This window comes from Pezoporus occidentalis, unplaced genomic scaffold (assembly GCF_034315485.1).
Source record: "Pezoporus occidentalis ecotype Australia unplaced genomic scaffold, CSIRO_AGI_Poc_V1 ctg94, whole genome shotgun sequence".
Lineage (NCBI taxonomy): Eukaryota > Metazoa > Chordata > Aves > Psittaciformes > Psittacidae > Pezoporus > Pezoporus occidentalis.
The window spans coordinates 1,767,032-1,788,823 of NW_026916304.1; the positions used below are offsets into that span (position 1 = coordinate 1,767,032).

The following is a 21,792-nucleotide window of genomic DNA, read 5'->3' on the forward strand; positions in this document are numbered from 1 at the left end:
TCCCCATGCCTGAGTCACTCCTCCTGGAGAGCCCTTGGCTCAGACAGCTTAGCCAAAGTGAGATTTAATGTGTAGGCAGGAGTTCTGGCTGAAGCAAGCTAAATAATAAAGTCTAGATGACTATGTAGTCAAAACAAAACAAAAACCAGAAAAAACAGATCCCCATTGTATATGTGGACATCATAGAATCAGAATGATTAGGGTTGGAGAGGTCCTTAAGAGCATCTAGCTCCAACCCCTAAAAGATTTGTGAAGGCTTGCAATTACCTCTCAGTCCTTAGCAAAATAACAGTTATTGGCCCATAGGCAACAGACATCTTTGAAAGAAGGATGTTTTTCCTTTAGTTGTTCTTGTCTAGGTGACAGTTTTGTTCACAGCATGCCTGAGACTAAACTGCTGGGAAGCTGTGACTTGCATGAGATGCCTGAGGTTTCCCAACTTCATCCGGGAAAAACCCCAAGGTTGGCTTTTCTCGCATCAATGTAAGGCTGACCTTCAATTAAACCAAGATATGCAGACTCCACAGAAAGCCAGGGAAAACATTCAAACAACCAGAAACAGATTAAAGGAAACTCAATCAAACTTTAGACAGTTCTTTCCCAGCATTTTACTCCTACACGTTTTATCTACCCTGTGCTCAAACTACCACCATACGAGGAAGAGCACTCTCCTGCCCCAGCATCTTTCTCCTAGTACTTACAAAGTGATTTACACCAATTAAGCTTCACTTTATGCCCGTAAGGTAAAACTCAGACAAGTGAAATCAATTGCTGCAATCAAAGTGCATATTAGAAAAGACTGAGACATGAAGTAGCTTTCAGGATCCTCAGTTCTCAGTTGCTAGTTGCACTGCCTATTTTTTAATGTCTTTGATATTTATAACTATTTTGAAGATTTCTGCACATCACTGATAGTAATAGAGCTAAACCCCTGTCTTTTCATGCTAACAGGCCTCTCCAAAGTCCTAAGGTGCCTCACACACTGTTCAAATCTAGCACAACCTTCCTCTCTGGAACCAAAGCTAGCACCCAGCTTGTGTGCTGTACTACAGCTATTCCAATAGAGCATTAACATACTCAAGCACAGAACTATTTAATGCCTCTTTAAAAAGAAGAATACAGCATGAAAACAGAGTAATGCAGAAACAACTGTCACTTTGGAGTCTGGGAGGTCTCACTTTAGGATCAAGTGCAATTTTGTGGCAATTTTTAGGATTTTATGCACAAAATAAAGAGGAAAACCTTTTCAGGGCAACCGCCACATCTCTACAGTCACACATCTTGCATGTGGCAGAGGGTCACAGAAAAGACTTACTGAAGCCTCAGTGAAGTGCACTGAATTTATTTCCACATTTACAAAGCATTGTGTTTCGTTAATGCACCATTTTCTGGCTCACACTGCTACTTTGTGTGAGCATCATGCTAATTAAGCCTAACAGATTTTAGTAATTAACAGAGTAAAACCTACTCTGTCACAGCCTTACAACTGCAGGCAGATAGAGACATTAGCTCCCCTCTTCATGTTAGAAGCAAATAGCAGTAGTGTTGGCAGTGGTGACAAACACCCAGATTTAGGTCAGGGGATTAAATAGCTGTGAGGACAGATGTCAGTTCACCCCGGAGTTGTGCTTCTCTAAATTTGATGTTACAAAGACATGTGTCTAGCCCAGCTGACTCTAGATTATCATGGAAAAATTACTTCCTAAGCAGTTTCTTTATGAGAAGGTAGTAGGAAAACAAACAGCAGCAATTTGTAGATTTATGTTCTTGAGTCATGGATTTTGACACAAAGTTTGGTTTTTGGGGGGGAGGAGAGGTTTGCTGTTGTTGAGCAAGTGCATGATAATACAAGATGACAGGAACAGTATGTGTCCTTAACCAACTTGCTGTTTCAAAACAGTTCTGGGAAGCTGCTGACAAACCAATATGTATCACTTGTATGGCAAAGCTGCTGAAAGTAACTCGGAGCATACATTCATTTACAGATCTTCACACCAGGTTCCTTAGGGAAAGTGTCTGGCTCCAGGTGGCAGGCTTTCTCCAGGGGCAGTGAACCTGGGGGCACCCTGGTGCAGCTCACAGGCCTGGGTTTGTCCTGTGCATGAGGTATGCTGATCCACCAGCCTGGCTCTTGGGTAATGCCACCACTGAGGTGGAAGATACTGGAGAGGTGTTATCTCAGTAACATAGGGAAGTGCATACTGGAGTTCATGGCTGCAGTCATAAAACACAAGATGCTGGAGAGGAACTCTTCATCAGGGACTGTAGCGATAGGACAAGGGGTGATGGGTTCAAACTGAAACAGGGGAAGTTCAGGTTAGATCTAAGGCAGAAGCTCTTCCCTGTGAGGGTGCTGAGGCGCTGGCACAGGGTGCCCAGAGAAGCTGTGGCTGCCCCATCCCTGGCAGTGTTCAAGGCCAGGTTGGACACAGGGGCTTGGAGCAACCTGCTCTAGTGGAAGGTGTCCCTGCCCGTGGCAGGGATTGGAACTGGATGAGCTTAAAGTCCTTTCCAGCCCAAACCATTCTATGATTGTATGAACAGGGAATCCAGAAGAGATGTATGAATGAGAACTTTCAAACAGAAGAGCAGATGTTTTCTATAACTAATACTAGCGAGAAGTAAAAACTTCTCCTTTACTCAATGCTTATTCATTAAAAACAGAACATGCTGACCTTCCCCCATACTGAAAGTTCTTATAGCTTTCCATAGTGAGCAAAACTATGTTTTAATTGGCTTTGGAGGATATTGATGATTTATGGATGGCTGATCCTTACCGCCATTTGCAATATTCTGAGAAGAAAATGAATACAGTTGCAAAGCACTGTAGAGCTGTGGTAGGAGAGGTACAGTCCAGCAACACATCTTCCTTTGTAAGGGCTGAACCATGTACAATCTCTGACAAACCTCATTTATTTCTACAGTACAGGCCTTTGGTTTCAAAAGAATGTCAAGACAACCTTAAATTCTTTCTGGGAATAAAGATTTACTTGAATACACTTTTCAGTCAAGGATATTCTAAAGGAAGTCCTAAATGTGGTTATCAAACACACTTCAGATGGCCAGGGAAATGAAAAGTATTTTTCAGTCAACTTACTTGGAAAATCCAGGTCAGGCTTTACAAGTATCAAAGACTTCCAGAGAAACCTAACTGCTGTTCACTTCCTACAGGAAACTTTTGCTTGTGACATGCTGACCAAAGAACATTCAGATGAAGTTATTAAATCCTCTCAAAGAGCAGTGTACATACTACTAAGTAGGCAAATCATGATCCCTGTTGTAAGCTCAGTAAAGACGTCTGCCAAGTGTGCATCTGTGGTTAAAAGAATGTCAGCTACCAGGAGTAACTGGTCTCACAGACTCTTTCAATGGATGCAAGTGTGGGAGAAAGGGCTCTGTCATCGTGCTGATAATCACCACCACTAGCTTGGTTGCACAAGCCTAAATACAAGTAAGACCCTACAACAATTTGGATTCAGGACCTGATCCAGACAAAATTTAACCCAGCAGAAAAAAAAAGTGTGTGTGTGTTGGAGAAATGAGTTTTCAGTAAGGAGCAGACTCTCCTTTTGGCCTACTATGGGCAACTGGGACTGGAAATTATGAAATGTCATAATTTGGCTGCCAGCCAGACTTTGTCAGCCTAAGAGGGCAGTATCACAAAATACTAGGATCTGCAAGGAATGAGATGCAGAACTATACAAGAAACATTAGAACTCCTTTAAGGTAACTAAATGATAGAACTTCATTTGGAACAGAAAGTACCAGACTGATCATTCCTTATGAAAGGTGATGCTGCACTAGAAGTGTTCGAGAGGGTGAAGGAGATTATTGACATGTGAAAAGCATTTCTAAACATTAACACTTAAAAGAGTGATGTTTCGGTGGTTTGTTTTTTTTTTTCTCATTTAGAAAAGATCGGAGTTAGACAGACTTGAACACTATAATCATTAGCAGAAAAATGGTAGATGGTGAACTTCCAGTCTTCCTGCATAGTAATTCAAAAGCAAGGGGACAAAGAGGAGAAGTGTTTCAAACCAATCAAAGGAAATACTTTTAACAAAGTGTCTTATTAAACTATGCAACTCTTTTCCACAGGAAGCAATCTGGGACAGCACTTTAAAAAGAGTCATAAAATGACTGGACATTTAGACCTATGACTACTACCACTGATTTGGAAGAGAGACCAAGTCTCGTGCCTGCAGACATACATTTATATATCTGATATCCAAAAAAGCTCAATCCTGTAGAAGCATCTATTCCTGAACCTGTCTCCAGGGGCATTTCTTCCATCCTCCTGCGAACCTTTGGTTTCTCTTCATTGCCAAAGTGCAGTGTACTGATCTGTTTCAGTATTTTCATTTGATCTGGTATGTGAACTACATTGCTCCTTACAAAACAAGCAGCAGCATCTTGTGGAAGCCTCTGTCATGCATAGTTACAGAGAAAATTTAGGCAGGGATGACCACAGGAGATCACTGAGACCAATGTCATGCTCAAAGCAAGGCAAGTTTTACAATTAGATGAAGTTGATCAGGGTCTTTTCCAGCTGAATTGTAAAAATCCTCAAGGCCAGAGGTTCTACAGCTGCTGAACAATCTGGTCTAAGTGCTGAACCACCCTCATCAGGGAACTATTGTTCACATACAATTGGAACTTCCCTCGTAACATCTTTTGACTGTATCCCATTGTCCTTTTATTGTATACCCCTGAGAAGAGACTGGCTCTGTTCTCTCTGACCCCTGCTAAATGGATGGATACTGAAAGACAACAGTCAGTCCAGAAATGCACTTTGCCTTTCTAAGCTGTGGGGTTTAGACATATTTTACTATTTAGACATATTTTAGTTTTTAGTATTTAGGCATATTTGCAGGTTACAAACTTCAAATTGCAAAACAGCTTTAATGGGATGGAAAAGTAGGCCTACATTGTAGAATCATAGAGTCATAGAATGGTTTAGGGTTGGAAAGGACTTTAAGCTCATCCAGTTCCAATCCCTGCCACGGGCAGGGACACCTGACACTAGAGCAGGTTGCTCCAAACCCCTGTGTCCAACCTGGCCTTAAACACTGCCAGGGACGGGGCAGCCACAGCTTCTCTGGGCGCCCTGTGCCAGCGCCTCAGCACCCTCACAGGGAAGAGCTTCTGCCTTAGATCTAACCCTGAACTTCCCCTGTTTCAGTGTGAACTGATCACCCTTTGTCCTGTCGCTACAGTCCCTGAATATCTCAGGAATGCCTCATACTTTGGTTTTCAAACCTGCCATCAGCACATTCTCCAAAAAGTTTATGCTTTTAATTCAACCTAATTGTGACCTCTTTAAAATGATGATGAAATTAAATAATCAAGAATTTAATTGGTCAAGAATGTTATATGAAATATAAGATGCTTCTTTGTACAATGTGTATGGGCCATAATCTCAGGGTCACCTAGAAGCTACTATATTCCTGTATCTAGGTTGCAGACTTTTGTCTCTTTCCATAAAAAAAGCAGGAACCTGAGGATGGCTCTTTCAAGACACTTGAAAAACAGGCTTTCAAGGTGTCTGTGCTTGACAGTTCAACTGCAGGAAAGATATAACTAAAAAGAGGTATTAATCTTTTAAATTCAGGCAGGGATTTTAATCTTGTGGTTCAGAACTGACAGTTTCTCTTTTCAAATGTCATAGACTTGAGCTCTGATTACACCCTCCAACAAAAGAAGCTCTTGTTTCATCTGTACTTCATGTTGTTGGTCTATTGTTTCACATTCATTTTGATAAATCATACAAAATGCTACCTTGAAATTAAGTTTTTGTCAATAACAGTGGAAACAATAACTTTGTAAACAATCTTTTAGAAAATTCCATGAGATTTTTACAATGTTCTGCCAACTCAGTAAGATCCCTGGTATTTCTCTCCCATCTGTTTTATTACTACTCTTTACCCTGTTACTATTACATCAGTATTATGACTCTCCTCCTAAAAACAATTAGGTTTTCTCCCAATCCTAATTCTATAGAAAACACTTGACCACATTTTTAATTGAATTATCTGATCTGTTTACATTTGCTTGAATCCAAATGTTAAATCTCTAAGTGAGATCTCTTCAGATGTGAAAGGAATTGGTTACTCACTTGCACTGTGTTAAATACAGCAATTGGCAATAGCGATTGTATGCAGAATTACTCTTTGATAGATTTGGCTTGTTTAACCCTCCAGCTGTAATTTGTGGGATCACAGTCATATCCCTCCCTCCTGCTGCTGACAGCTTGTGGCAATGCTGTGCAGAGTCCTTCACACTCCATTCTCTTGTCCTGGGCATTATCTAGAGATCTAGATAGCTCAGTGTTGAAACACTGCTCAAACTTTCTCCTGCTTTCTTCCATTTGGAAAAGGACACAAACCAAAAGAGTTTAAAACAGAGACTTCAAAAGCCCTCAGACATGCCCCCGCAAGCTACCGAACTCAGCGACGCAGTACTTCATTCCTTGCAAACAAGGATGTGCTGCACGCTTTGAGTTTACAGAATTTCAAGTGACAAACAGAAAACAAATGAATCACACTTTCCTGAGTGCAGTGAAGCAAGTTCTGACCCAGGGAACTCCTGAGCTTCAGAAAGGTTGAGGGCTGGGAGTGCATTTGGAGAACATGCTACAGTACTTGTTTTCACAGCATTGTTTAAGCATTAACTTTTACCTCCTGCTGGTTAAAAAGCTGATCTGACTGAGTGTGGTCATTCTTATGCTTTACCTCAAAGTGAGCCTCACTTCCCTTTCACTGCACCTTTCTACAATTACCTTGTCACCTCCTTACCTGGGCCTGGTTCCAAAATCATGTGTGTGCACTCAAAAAAGGTTGCAGAAAGCTTGGGGGTAAACCAGCATTAATCTCACCCAGTATTTACCTTTACTTCCCTATTCAAACAAGCCTAAGGCTACACAGATGCCTCTCATATCTACTCACCCATCTCTCAGCAAGAGGGCTTCTCTAACAAAAAACACAACAGCTTTTGGGAGGTGGATTTTTATGTCCAAAGAATTGCATGTGTTGGAGGTTTATACAGCTCCATTCTATTGAATTAACAGTCAGCTAGACCCAGGAAAGAAAAAGGAATGAGCATGCAGGCTACTGGTGAAGTGTGCTCTTCAACTGCTTTCTACTACAGATACTTGCTACAAAACAGGGAACAAGATATAGAAGAATTAAGTTCTGTCACTAAGTATATAGATATAATAAACAGGATATTTCAGAACATTCAGATGCTGAACACAGAATTTTCAGCTTATGAATTTACCTTTAGATGTGGAAATTAATTTTACTCTATTCTGTACATTTCCTTAGCTGCTTCTATAGATACGCCACTTTTCTGGCTGGCAGACAAAGCAAGCAGAGCACTAATTTGCCATGTTCTTGCTTCGTAATTCAACTCTGACAACTTGATTTATACCAACATCATCCCTATTTCTCAGAAGAATTAATGTTCTTCAATCAACAGAAGCAGAAACTTGCTACCTGCTCCATCCCTGCTCTGTTATCAACACCAAGGCCATTGCAACTATAGAACAAAACATGTAACAACAATGTGGTGATGGAATTGCTTTTTGTTTGTGAGAGGGAATTTTTCTTTCCTTTTTCCCAGAGCTTATCTACAAAGACTAAATTTTCTCCCTAAAATGTTTATTTCTGTATGCTTTTCAGGTAAGAGCGCCTGGGCAAATTATTAAACAGAGAAGAATCATGCCGTCTTGCTTCACTCTGCTGTTAAGATGCTTGGATATATATGGAGGGACAAAATGTTCCTGAACTGTACTTAAACAGGGAATCAACAGAAACAATAGCAGATACATTTTGGATATAATTTTAAGAACTGAAGGCACTCATGTTTTAACTCTATTTTACATGTATTCCTGATACTGAAACAAGCAAATAAATACACCATTTATGGTGAGATTTTTGTTGCTTGGGCCCATTAACTTAAGCGACAAAAGAAGGTCAATATACAATGCCAGTAAATACCCCAGCCCCCTTTCCTGAAGTTCTCTCTTCAGCTGCATGTTAGAAGTAGTGCTAAAGGATATAGATCAGGCTTTTTCCATGCACATCAAGCAACTAGCAGTAAAAGCCAGTTTAATCTACTAGGTTTGACTAGCCAAAGCAAAGAATCTCTGTGGCTCAACTGCAGCAGTGTCTCCAAGTTCCATCACTGTTAAAACTGATAGTCTTCATCACTGTAAGACCCTGAGCCCTTAAAATATCTGAAAGAACAACAGCCTGAAATAGCTGGGAGTGTTCAAGACATGACATCTGTGTTGGGAACATAAATTCATTCAACATCTATGGCACCATCTCTTTCAACTAGGGAGAGCAGATATCCCATATCTGCCTTTCACTCAAAGGAAAGGTGAAACATTTAAGAGAAAAAATAACAGCAAGTTTTTAACAAGTAAGAACAGCAAGAGCAGTAAAGTCATTCTGCTTCCCTCATATGCTCTTTTCTGGCCCAGTTAATGCATACAAGTCTAATTTTCATTATTGCAATGAAAAAAGAATTCATTCTCGACTACTTCAAGTCACATAAGCACAGAATACCTGACCCTCTGTCACATCTGTTTATAAAATACATATTTGTCTCTTTTTGATATAAATCTTCAGTTATCCGTGGCACAAAACTTAGGCTTTAAATGTCTAAATTTCTTCTCATTGCAAAAACCAAAAGGTGCCCTTGTAAGTGTAAATTTTCAACCTGCCAAAAAAACTGTTCCCCTTTTTTTCATTCACAGTGAACCTTAAACAAGGCAGAATCACCACAGGAACCAAGAACACAGTAAGTGAGGGGAACTTCACACCCCCATATCTCTTAGCCACACATATGGCCATTCTGTGTACTCCTCAGGTGGGAAGGGCAAAGGGACAGAGAGGGGATTCCCTGCTTTGGTACCCGGTGGCTACCCAGGCACTTAGAACAATGCATTTTAACTGCTAATATGCCCAGTATCTAACAGCAAAGCACATCACTCTTTTTACCAGCATTGCCATATTTCTGTTAGCCTTACTTGTCTCACTTTAGGGCAGGATATAGAAGATCTGGACACCAAAACACTGCAAGGATTACAAGCTGTTGAGCCACACCACAGACAGCATAACAAGAGAGGGGGTTTCCCTGACATAACTGCTTCTCTTATTCCATTTCAAAGGTGAAGTGGCCTTCAATCTGAATACAGAGAAGTGTCAAGTACTCTTGTCAGTTCTTGACTGGTGAGCTGGATGGTCTGGGCAAAATTCAGACTGGTTGGTATGACAAGTTTTAAATAATGGGAAAACTGAGCCAGGTATTTAAATATATATATTTGATAACTATAATTATTTTGTGACTAAAATAATTTGTTCCAGTGAGCCTGGTTTTAAGGAACGTAGGCATTATCAGACAAATTAGATCCAAGGTATTTGAACTCATGAGACATTTGACTTCGTATCACATAGCTTTTTGTTTAAAAAACATGTACCAAAAACAGCTCTGAGGGACTGTATCCTACAAAGCATTGAGAAACCATAACAGGAATAAGGGATTTACTTATTCTTTATTTCCTGCAATGAATCTCTGAAAGACAAAAAAAGATGGCAAACACAAAAAAGGCTGTTTATGGAAGCAGAGTGGCAGAAAGGAAGGGAAAAGAAGAATCCTCTCTGGCACTGGCAGAAACAGCACTGGAGGACCATGTACAGATCTTTTGCCACATGTTAAAGGGTACACCAGACTGCTGGAAGGGATTTAGAAAAGGCCACAGGGATTATTTACTGTGTAGAAAGTGCCTTATAGAGAAAAGTAGGTTTACAACAGCTCAGTCTGTTTAGTTTAGCAAAGAAGTAAGAGATGGCTTGATTACAGTAGGCAATTATCTTGTGGAGAGAAAGGTGTGAAAGGTCAGACAGATTAGCCTAGGAAGCAGGCCATGTATATACAACAGAAAGGCACAGCTAATCACTAATTACAATGGTATATTCTCCAGTTGTGAGCAATGTTCAGTCAAAATCCAATTCTTTACAGGGGGACACAGTCTGCTCAGAGAAGTTACCTGGTCCAGCAGCAGGTTATGAAGCTGAAAGACATGCTGCAGCCTGAGACACCAGAACATCACCAGGGCAGTGCTGGAGTCACCGTCCCTGCAAGTGTTCACACACCATGTAGAGGAGGCCCTCAGTGCCATGGGTTAGTGGTGGCCTTGGCCGTGCTGGGGTAAGGGTTGGACTGGATGAGCTTAAAGGGCTTTTCCAAGTTGATTCAGTGATTCTATCATTTGGCCTTAAACATTATGACCAGACCCTGCTAATCCCTGAATCCAGGGGAAGCCTGTTCCTGCAAACACAGGACCTCCAGCAGGTAACAGCACCTCTGTCACTGGATGTATTAATTGTTCCCTTTGGTACACCTACAAAATAATTTGCAAGCACTCTTGGAGAAGTTTATAAAACTTGTTTTCTTCTGTTTAAGTTTTACATTTAAAGGAAGAGCACACCCTGCACTACCTGTGGGGAGGGAGATTTTGCCATCACCTTTTAAAACCCAGCTTCATTTCAGCATTAGCATTTAGCATTAGCATTGTATTGCTGGGATAACCCCATGCTCTGAGGACACCAGGGCAACCGGTGTGCCTGAGCACAGGCCTAGGCAAGGGGAAAACTAACTCTATAACCTGGGAGGTGACTCTGTAGAAGAAACTTGAGTAGACCTGCCATAGCCCTTTACTCTACAGAGCACTTTCTTGGTTATAAGGACAGGCTCCACGGCAGGGACACTCTTACCTAGACTGCCAGGTGGCTCTGACGCCTTCTGAAAGCACTTGCCGGGTTGGAGCTGCTGTTGATGCCTTTTTGCCAGGGCAGAGGTTCTGCATTTGCTTGATGAGAAACAGTGCAAGCAGAAACAATTTTCCTTCTGTAATGTTCAATAAAAAAAGAAGTTATTTGATTGTGAACTTTTAACCTCCACCAGCTCTAGCTTCTCCCCAAATCATTAAGTGCTCTGGAAAGCACCGAGAATCAGGCAGCAGGGTAGGAGATCCCCTGGCAAGGTCCTTCTTTGTGATCTCACTGAGAGGAAGCTTGCTGCCCACCCAACAGCAGCCTCTCCTAAGTGAGCACTACAAGTTCTATGTATTGACTTAGTGCTCCTGGGTTAAAGGAAAAGGCACTGTGGAAATCGCAGGTCAACTCCTATTGACTTAAAATTTTGACTTTATGCCTAATGGAGAACCTGAGAGGGCAGCCAAGCCATATAGACATTATGGTCCGTATCTGTATCACAAATCCTGGCGAAACCAACAGCCAAGGGGATACCAGGAACCTGTGGAGGAATTTCCGGGGCAGACTACACAGGCACCTAAGTACTGTTGCAAGATGACTCCTCTTTCACTCATCCTTCCTGGTTTTATTTCTTCTAAGGGACAACAGGAGAAGGAAAAGCAGCACAGAAACTGCTAAGCCCCTTCTCAAATAGGCCTGGCGCAAGACTGCTCAGAAAAGGCCTAAGGCGAGACATTCCTTACTGGATCACACCAGTGATCCAGCTACCACAGCACGTCTCCAGTAGTGGAAGACACTACTTTAGGAGAGTATGCAAACCTGGCCACTTTCTTACCATATGTTCCCTGAGGATGGCTCAGCACCATCAGGTCAGGGATGTTAAACCGTCCATTTTTGTCTATTCCTTCTAGTATTTGTTTACGGACTTTTAGTCCATTATTTTTTTCATTCCTCTTTTGAACCAGTTGATACTTTCGTCCTCCACAACCCTTTGCAGCAGCTTCTAGTAGTCCACCACTTACTGTGTAAAGAAGCACTCCCTATTGTTCTTGTTAAGCTTCTCTCCCCTTACCTTACGTGCCCTGCAGTTATGGCATTGCATGATTTAGCAAACAGCAGCTCTGCATCTGTCATTTGCCATCAGCTGCTCTCACGATTTGGAAAATGTCAGTCACATCCCCTCCTCCAAAATTCTTTCTCCAAACTGGAAAGTCACTGACATTTCCAATTTTCCTGTTTTCCAGTCCTCTTTCTCTGTATCTTTTTAAAACATCCTTCTTGCCCTACACATATCACAGCTATGACCAGTAGGCAAAATGTGAGTGCACCAAAGTTTTGCACAATGGGAAAATCATACTTTGTGGTTTGTTCACAAGACAGCACTGAGACAGGCCTGACATCATTCTGACTAAATATGCTTGGCACCACCTCCAAGAAATGTATGTCATGGGCCTGTCAAAGCTCTCCTCCTCCTCTGCCTTCAATCTTTTCTTCACCCTCCTACTGCATGCTCACATTCCTCCAAGCCAAGTCCACACTGCTCTCCCATTTTTCTGATACACCTCCACTTTCCAAGCCTCCCTTTCCAACAGAAGATAAGCACAGGAGACCCTGTATGCACCAATCTACTGTGCACAATACACTGCTGAACACGCTGTGAAAACCAGATGGAAGATCTGCACCATTGCCTCACCCTGCAGCAAGCTACCACGAGACATCTGTGTCTGTAGTGCTGCTGGGGGCAACTGCCACCTTTTGTATGATGTAAAGAAACTCTTTTCACATATCCCTGGTTGACCTCATGCGTGCAGTTTGGCAGAGCCAAACTCACCTTTCTGTGCCTGACACAGTGGCTGAGACTAGACACACTTCAACATCCCAGCCACAGCGCCTGCACCTCCCACAGCCCTGCCTTCAGTGCTGAACATCACCAGCCAGAGGAGTCAAAAGCAACACTGCCAGCCAGGAGACACGATGTAAGGGAGAATGCTATCAAATCCACAACTCCTTCCCTCTCATCTTTGCCTCTGCATGGAAAGACCACCATTTTCTTTGCCATTAGCACACTGGAGAGAGCGTACAGTGAATAAAAAGCACTAATCAGGGTGGAGCATGTAGGCACCAGCTGTCTATTAAAAGCAAAATTGTCAGGCAAGTGGTTAAGTTTTCCACAGTGAGCAACTTGAGAGGGACATTCCCCTAGGAAACAACCACCACTGATGAGGCTGCATTGATTTTGCCTCTCCCTTTTCTTATTTTCTTTAGGTCACTGCCTGCCTTGCTTGTGCCTTTACAACTAAGGCTTCCCATGACACTTGAATCTGCTGTTGCTAAGGATAATGGTTTTCGCTGGTTCCTTCCATATTCCATATATTCCATACAGGAATGTGTATTCTGACAGAATCACTAGGCGGATTTAGTCAAAGAAACCTACTGGTGGCTTTATTTCACAGTAGAAATCTACAAAGCATATTTATCAGCAGCTGAATCTACATGAAGGGTCTCACCTGGCTCCTCATGAAGTAACAGAATTCTGACATTGATTTGGGAATGATTAAACCCTACCGAAATATTTCAGCTGTCCTAAAACTAACCAGGCTATAACCCCAGGCACTGTCTGAGTAATATGAAAAATAAAATGTTTCACACATGAGCCTTGAGAGCTTAAATTCATTTAAAGGATCAGAAAGGCATAGCCCAGCGACTATGGAATTTCATTGAAGGGACAGGGTTTAGGGCAATACGAGTGAAAAGAGAACATTTTCCAAACATTACTACAAGCAGACAAGTTGTATTAAAAACATTCGCTCTGTAGGTAATACAAAATAAAATATTATCATCTGCTCAACTCAAGCAATGCTGATTTATATCTTTGACTTAACATTTCCCTGTACAGTTGCAGTAAGACTGCAATTTTACGAAGTGATAGTCAGTTGAACATATTTACAACACAAATGATACACTATGTACAAACCTAGTTCTCCAAGGAACTCTATGTTCAGCATGCTTCAACACAGAAGTGATTTACTCACTTCTAGGATAGGACGCCAGTTTTTCCTTTAATTGAAATACCAAAATACGTATCAAAACAGGAAAACAATCCATTTGCTATCATGTGGTGGTGTTCTTAAGTCATTTGTTTGTTACTGTATGTCACAGAAAAGTAGGACCAGTCACAACAATAAATAACATTGCTTATTATGAACTTAGACTTCTATTCATGGAATCACACTTTCAGCCTGAGTGCTTTTACAAGACTGTAAGATCCATTTATCTTTGCTTTTCTTGACACGTAGATCAAAATTGCAACTGCAGGTACGGCTACTGCTGTCACAGAGGAAAATGCAATAATCAGTGGGATCATTTGATCTGGTTTTGCCAATCTTTCTGAAATTGGAGATAAGAGGAAAAAAAAAAGTTGTGTAAAAACTGACTGAAAGAGACACATATATTCCTGTAAAAGCAGTGTTATTCATGACCTTCATTTGGAACGCTAGTTCTGTTTTCTTGCACAAAGCACATTTCAAACCATTTTCCTTATGCTTTCTTTTTTTACTAGTAACTCCATATTGCACACTTCAAATCCTATTCTTGCTCGGCACATTCAAACTCAGCTGATACCATCTACAACAAAGAATACAATGGATTTCATGAAGAATACATCAGTATCACGTATTTTACCCAGGAAACACTTGGGGACATTTCTACCTCCTGGAAATGATGCTTCAGAAGACCATGATTTAAAAAAGCCCAATCTTTAGATCTATTTGTGAAACAGAACTTTCTCTGGATTAGTTTCACTGTTCATGAATGCGGCCATATCTTTAAAGCTATTGCACAAGTTTGGGTAGGAGAGACAATGCCTTCTACACCAAAAGGAGGTTAAATACAGCTTATTCTCCCCAGCTGCTTGGTGCTGAGTATTTGGTTTGACTTTGGTTTGTTTTGTTTGTTGGGGTTTGGGTGGTTTTTAGGTTAACTGCAGTATTATTGTGCAAGGTTCAGCCATGAGCTAGTTGTGCTAACCTTGACACAAAATTCGTTAGAAAGTATGAACAAAATAAGTTTAAGACAATAAATCTACCTACCTACAACAGTTATCTCAATCACTGTGATGTTGTTTCCAACCTCATTGAAAACATCAAGCAAATATCTGCCTGTATCATTTTTGGTGACATTGTAAAGCATAAATGTTCCATTCACTGATGGCAGAATGATTTCTTTCTGCTGATGGAGTTTTTTCAGGACCATCTCTGATGGTGGGTTACTATATGCGCTACATGTAATAGTGATGTTTTCTCCTTCTTTCACATTTTCTGATGGATATACTAACACAGTGATATTTTGGGGAGGAACTGAAAAGAAATGCAAGGCAGGATTTAGCAATAAACAGAAGTGAAAAACTCATGAGGTATCAGCAGCTTGTACACACAAAGTACTAATTCACTTTGTGAAGCAATTCACTATAATATTCAAGCATATAACTTTAGACACTACTGTCATTAACTATCCTTCACACACTGCAATCATCAGCTGACAGACATTTTATCAATTAATGGAGTATACTGCATATCTTCTACATTATATGGAGCCTTTTCTTCTTATCACTGTTTATTCATTTGAGTTCATTAAAGGACAAGGACCAACAGCCCCAGAGGCTGATGTCCTCTTTCAACAGAAGAGAAAAGGCTAAGGAAGGAGTTCTAGAATAGTACTTTTTTCAATAGGCTTCACAATTTTACATCCTGTTTTCAAAGGTGGAAGTGGAACTATGAATGATTTTGAAGCAGCATCGATTTTGTGCATTTGCAGTTTTAGACAGCATTTTTTGTTAGCACTAAGGTCCCATCACTGATGACAAGAATCTGAGTAACTGCAACTCATCTCAGGGTTTAAAATCCAATTCATTCTTAATGGAATTGAAGAATTTGCCATCTTCTGTTTCAAGGGTTGTGATCCCATCACCTATTTCATTTCATGGAGTACTCTGAACAGAGTTAACATCCACAAATGTGCAAGAGATGGTAACACTTTCACCTTGTATCACTGCACTTCACGGGAAAACTGAAAGTGTATCTTTTGGTGTAGCTACAAAAATAGTAAAGAATAAGGAAGAGAGATGGACTAGTGGCAGAAACGATCTCTAAGCAATACGCTGTTGCTGTGCAATAAACAGAAGCAGCAGGGCTAAAGCAGAGAAATCCGCTTACTGCTGAAAATGAGACTTGGCTATCAGGGCAATTGGTATTTGGTGCAGCTTAAATGCAGCTTGCAAGAACAGGAGAGAATTGTAACTTAAAGGAGAGCCACAGGGCTGTAATACAGGCCCTCCACAGAGAGGTTCAGCATGTACACTCTCTCTGAATCTTTTGCATGGAGGTATCTGGATGCTCCTGTGACCTATACAGAAGAACATACAGGCACTGCATATCTTCTCTGCCTCATGCATACATCTGCCACTTTGCAGGAGGGATGCAAACTCATCTGACATGAGACCCTTGTATTAAGGCTAGATGTATCGAGGCAGATTTCACCCGTTACTTAAAGCTTCCTAAATGACTTAATGACATCAAGGCCAGCTTTGAACTCCATTGACATCAAAGACAGAATTCCCCTGTCCTTCATAGAATAAGATCTGGACCTAAAATACATAAACTAGAAAACTCATGTTCCAGCTTATTCTACTAACCTTGAACAAGCAATTTCACATCCTTTTCTTCTTTGCCAAATTGGTTATAAGCTTCACATTCATAAAGCCCCAGATCTTGACTTTTTATGTTCTTTATGGTTAAAGTTGCATCTGTATAGATTTTCTCAGGCTCCCCAGTAGTCTTCTTTTTCTTCCAAGAAATCACTGGAGCTGGATTGCCAGAACTAGTACACTTCATTATCACAGTTTCGCCTTCTTTAACAGCAGTGGCAGGAATAACAGAGATCATTGTATTCTTTGGTCCATCTGGAAGGAAGAACCCTGTGGTTAATCATCACTGGACTTTTTAGAGGTGGATATAGCATGTCCTATGGGATGTCGGGTTTTTGGCCTCCCAGTTAATTTCTTTCTCATTCTCAGAATAAGTAAAGCATACACTGCCAGAGCTACCACACTCTTGGTTTATAGCCTAAACCAAGAATGTTAAGAAGGAAGATCAGTTTCATGCTCATCCAGATCCTGATTACATGAGGATTAAGACTGGCATTACATTAAGGATTTCATGTCTTTGTTTCGCCCATCAGCACCACTCCTTTCTTTGGGGAAGAGCAGACAACTAGGCTGCGTTTATTGTACTCACAGGGTGGTGTTTCATTTTATTGGCACATTTATCACTGAAGTAAGTTGAGCATAAACTGATTATTTTTAAATGACTGGGAAAACATTACACGTACTTACATTTCACATTAAGTGTTACTTCACTTCTACTTTTCCCAAACTTATTTTCTGCTACACATTCATAGTCTCCTCCATTTAGGAATGTCACAGATGGAAGGAGAATTCTCCCCTCACTGTAAGGCCCCATGTCTGCACTGTCAGATTTTCGCCTTAAAATAATCCTTGGAGAAGGATTACCCTCAGCAGAACATCGTATGGAAACATTTTCTCCTTCTCGAACTGTGGTAGAAGGTTCAATGGAGAGTTCTGTAATGTCTGGAGCACCTGCATGACAAAAGAAAATGCTTTTATACTAATGCAAAACTACTAAAGATGGGGAGGGGTTTAAGAAAGCAGGAATTGTTTGCCCAAGGATCTGCTTATTTGGGTTTGGTCCCAGGCTCCATCTGAGAATTTTGGCTCTACTGAAAAAGGATCAATAATAATACTAATAGTACCAATAATACGAATAATACAATACTAACACTGATACTGATACCAATACTAATAATGTCCCAAATTGATTTACTATTAAATAACTACTAAATTTGCTACTAATGACTAAAACTACAAGTTCAAAGAAAGAGACCATGATGTCCCTGTGAAACTGCTATCTACATTAGCAAAGAACAGTATACCCCACATCACCACTTTCTCAGATTCTTTTATCACTTTTGAGTATTGCACTGTAGGAAGTGAAAGTAGTATGTCTGTACAACAGCAGCACAGAAAGTATTAGTTGAAAATGAAGCATAGAAATGAAAAGCATAGCCTATGAAGAGCAGCAGTACATTGAAAGCTAACTCCTGAATACATCACAAGGAATGCCCCAGTCATGTCTTAATTTTCAGTGTTTCAGCATCCTCCAACCCAACAGACAGCTGGGTACTAGGTAATACAGGTTTAATTCAAGCAGACTTGTACCTTGTATAACTAAGTCCAGAGTTGCTTTCTCTGTTTTATTTGTTACCAGATTAGTCACTTCACAGATGTACAGTCCTGAGTCATTGAAATGGGCATCAGGAATAGAAAGGACATTGTTTTTTGTCAGAAGCTGAATGCTTTCATCAGCCAGATGTTTTCTCCAAACTATCTGTGCTGGTGGATTACTCTCAGTCACACAAGTGAGGTTCAGAGTGTCTCCCTCCATTGGCCAGTTGCCTGGAGATGCAGTAATGACAGTATTTTGCGGGCCAACTGGAAGAGAACAAAAGAGAGAAGGTCAGTAAGTGAACAAAGAATGGCATGTACATCTTTTACACTAGCTTCTCTGGAGGTACACTGCACACAATACCAAGAATACATGAATCATGTTTATTCCAGTAACACAGTGGAACAGTTTTTCCAGGCTTGGTAAGACATTTAGCTTGCAGCTTTGAAAGCTAAGCTAGACCAAATGTATACAAATTATTATTAGTTTTTTATTCTTCCATTTGTCCCATTGTTCAGGACTATAAACTTGTAACTGCTAAGCATAATATGGCAATTTTAATAACATGCATCTGCCAGTTTTCTTCTGGCCACCACTTTCTGAATGAACACCAGTGCCCAACGTAGGCATTGCCTAACTTCTATCATGAACAACAGTGGTTATTTAATGACTCAGTGACTGTTACTGTATACAACAGAATTGAACGTACGTCATAAATAAGCGCAGATTATAAATTTTTTATAGCACACACTTTGGAAACCCAATCCATGAAATTTAACATTAAACAGGAATTGGTGTGAAAAGCCTAGAATGAAAATGCTTACAGTTTGCAGTCAGTTTCTCAGAAGTTACTCTTTCTTTGGGTTCAAAGTCCATATTAGGAATTGGTAACTTCGCCACACAGGTAATCTCTTTCCCTATATCTTCAACTGTGGGATTAAATGAATATGTGACAGTTTTGTTCTCTGTATTTGTGCTTTCATCTTCATAAAAGTTTTTCTCATGAAGAACATGATCCTCTTTCTTTAGGAGAACTTCCAGGTAATGAGAAGGATACACATCCAGAATTTTACAGGTGACAGTGACTGGCTCTGCAGCAGCTAAAGATGGGCTGATCTCAATGACAGGATCTCTGGGAAAAGCTAAAAGAATAAAATCCATTTCTTTAGTCTAGCAGAGATGAGCTCTAGGGTCAACACAAGAGCAACATCCAGACACCAAACATCTTGAGTTTAGAGACATTCAGAACATGACACTGCACCAACTTTATTTAATCAGACATTATTCATATCTTCATATGAAGGCATAGAGGTCTTTTATAAGCAATTCATACACTAACAGGAATTATACTTGTACCATTGTTGAAATATGATCACAAATGATCTAATAAAATCTAGCAAGGCACCTAGAGAGTGGTACAGCTGACTAAATACAGGCATCCAGAGCAATCCATACACTGGGGCTATCTTGTTTTCTGTGTATTTTAGGCAACAGAACCATTCCCCTGCAGACTGCAAATGCTTTGATTCTTTATTTTTTTCCAGCTCTACAAATATTTAGATCAGTACACACAACCTTCAGAGCAGAAAGCTAAGCAGAAAGGGGCTGAGAAAGCATCCTGAAGAGACAGATAAAGGAATCTTACAAGGAATACATGTTGAACTACAGCAGACCCATTATCCCAGCATTATCAGTTAACTACCAACCACCATACCTAAAACCACTTCTTGATTTGGCACAAATGTGTACTGCTTAAAGAGAATTTTACATTTTTACTTACAGTAAATTTCAACTTTGACACTCTTCTCTTTTTTCTCTTTCTCACCACAGAAGACAGTACACAGATAGTCATGAGAATTCACAGTGCTAACCGGATTCATAGTCAAGGTAGAGTATGTCCTATAATTATTCACTGTTCCTCCAAGGGGGTTGTCCATCTGGGTTCTCCAGGAAAATCTTGGCGATGCACAGCCAGTAGTATTGCAGGTGAGTTTGAGTGTTTCTCCAATCTGTTTAACAATTCTGTTAGCAGGTATAATCTCCATTTCAAAAGCTTTAACTGCAATAGAGAGAACAGACATGAACTCAGCAGCAGGTGGAGGCTAAACTAACAAAGCTTATGCAGCGGTTTACATCTCCAAAATTTCCCATAAACACTGTTATTTTTGTCAAAGATAACAGAGACTTTAACAGGCAGTTCTCATGTATAAAATAGTGTAAACCCAACTCTGTCAGTGAAAATAAATGCACTGGCACAATATAACATTTTTTGTCAAGTGGATCTGGTTCCAAACCTGTAACATTTGAGGTAAGGAGTGGCAAGTAAGATAGCAAGGACAACTGCAGAGTAGCTTTCAACAGGACATTCAGTACCAAACTTGACTGACGCTGTCAGGTATGACAGTAAAAATCAAACACACACTGATATACTGCAGTTGTCTCCTAGACAGTCTTTTAGCAAACTCAGTAAGAAAATGACTGTGTCATTACAGAGTACAGATAAAGCTGACTGAAAATGTCAAAAAAAGCTTCCTGACATTTTGACAGAACTACTTAATTGCCAGTTGTGTTCACTGAGATGGAAAAGTAACTGGAACAAAGAGAAATAAAGATCTAACAGTAAACCGTGGTCAGTTTACACCTAATAAAGTCAAATAACACACACCAACTTACCGGTCATGAACACATACAAAATTATTAGCACAGCTTGGCTTGTTCTTCCCATCTCTTTTAACATTCGTAATTGCTGTTACTAGGTGAAGAAAGTAAATTCAAAAGCTTTGGCTTCTGTTCTCCGTGGAGAAGCACAGTGAGATCCTGCCCTTCCGCACCAGTTCACGAGCATAGCTCCAGCGTGCTCTTTATAGAGGCTCTGGTCGAGGTGGAGTGGGAAATCCCCGGACGGGGGAATTCGGCGCAGGCCGGATCCACGCCGGGCGGCGCCCTCTGCTGCTTTCTGCAGTGAGCTATTGGAAGCCAGGAAAGCAAGGAGTACTAACACTTCCCATTGTGCACAAAAAGGGCAAGATCCGATCCTGCAAACAACTGATAAAATGAAAGAATGGGGGTAATTCCAAGCAACCGAATGGCTCTATATCTCAGATGGAAAAGTTGTTCAAGTTTGCTTTCAGTGTAAATATTTTTGTAGGAGTGAGTCTTGAGAATACTTCTAACAATACTCAGTTCTGTATAACGTTACCCAGCTCAGTATTCCCCTTGAAAACTGCACTACCAGTTCAAGAGATAATGTTACTCCCATTCCTAAGTGTAAAAATGAAGAAATAAGTCAGACAACAGAAGTCTGGAGCTCCAACTCAATCAGCTTGATTCAGGTTCATTTTTTTTGGATTAACTGAGTGAACTAATCTTCCCAATTCTGCTTTAAAAATGCCTCTAAAATGTCCATCTTTCAAGATGCTACTTGTATGCATTACATCACTGATATGCCTCTCAGTTCTCTTATGTCCTGTTTATGTACAACTGAAGAATACCAGTTTATAATACAACTCTGGGATTATTTTCAGTGTTTGGTTTTCAGTGGGTATGTGAATCAAGACTGGAATCTTTCTGAGGGCAACTATTACTGGCTAATATAGCAACAGTGTTATGAATAAAGTAAAGTTACATTTTCAATGTTTAATTTTCAATTGGGAAATGCTATGAACACAAAGAACAGATGAAGGTTTCCAGATCTCAACTGTTTATTTATTCAA

At 40.5% G+C, this 21,792-nt stretch overlaps 1 protein-coding gene across 7 annotated transcripts in view; it reads right to left on the bottom strand.

Annotated features, from left to right (window-relative positions):
* Positions 1–21,020, bottom strand: part of VCAM1 (vascular cell adhesion molecule 1) — a 45,493-nt gene extending 24,473 nt beyond the window's left edge. The window contains exons 1-8 of one of the 7 annotated variants that reach the window (XM_062606152.1): positions 20,753–21,017; positions 19,860–20,138; positions 18,904–19,221; positions 18,073–18,345; positions 17,170–17,433; positions 16,471–16,737; positions 10,782–10,914; positions 8,173–8,236 (exon numbers count right to left, since the gene is read on the bottom strand). In XM_062606152.1, the coding sequence (XP_062462136.1) occupies positions 8,188–8,236; positions 10,782–10,914; positions 16,471–16,737; positions 17,170–17,433; positions 18,073–18,345; positions 18,904–19,221; positions 19,860–20,138; positions 20,753–20,816 (1,647 nt within the window). In that variant the 5' untranslated portion in view covers positions 20,817–21,017 and the 3' untranslated portion in view covers positions 8,173–8,187. Of the gene's footprint in view, positions 1–8,172; positions 8,237–10,371; positions 10,409–10,781; positions 10,915–13,196; positions 14,169–14,869; positions 15,137–16,470; positions 16,738–17,169; positions 17,434–18,072; positions 18,346–18,903; positions 19,222–19,859; positions 20,139–20,752 lie in introns of those variants that run through there. The other 6 variants (XM_062606155.1, XM_062606150.1, XM_062606151.1 and 3 more) reach the window with 6 other exon arrangements.
* Positions 21,021–21,792: the final 772 nt, after the last annotated feature.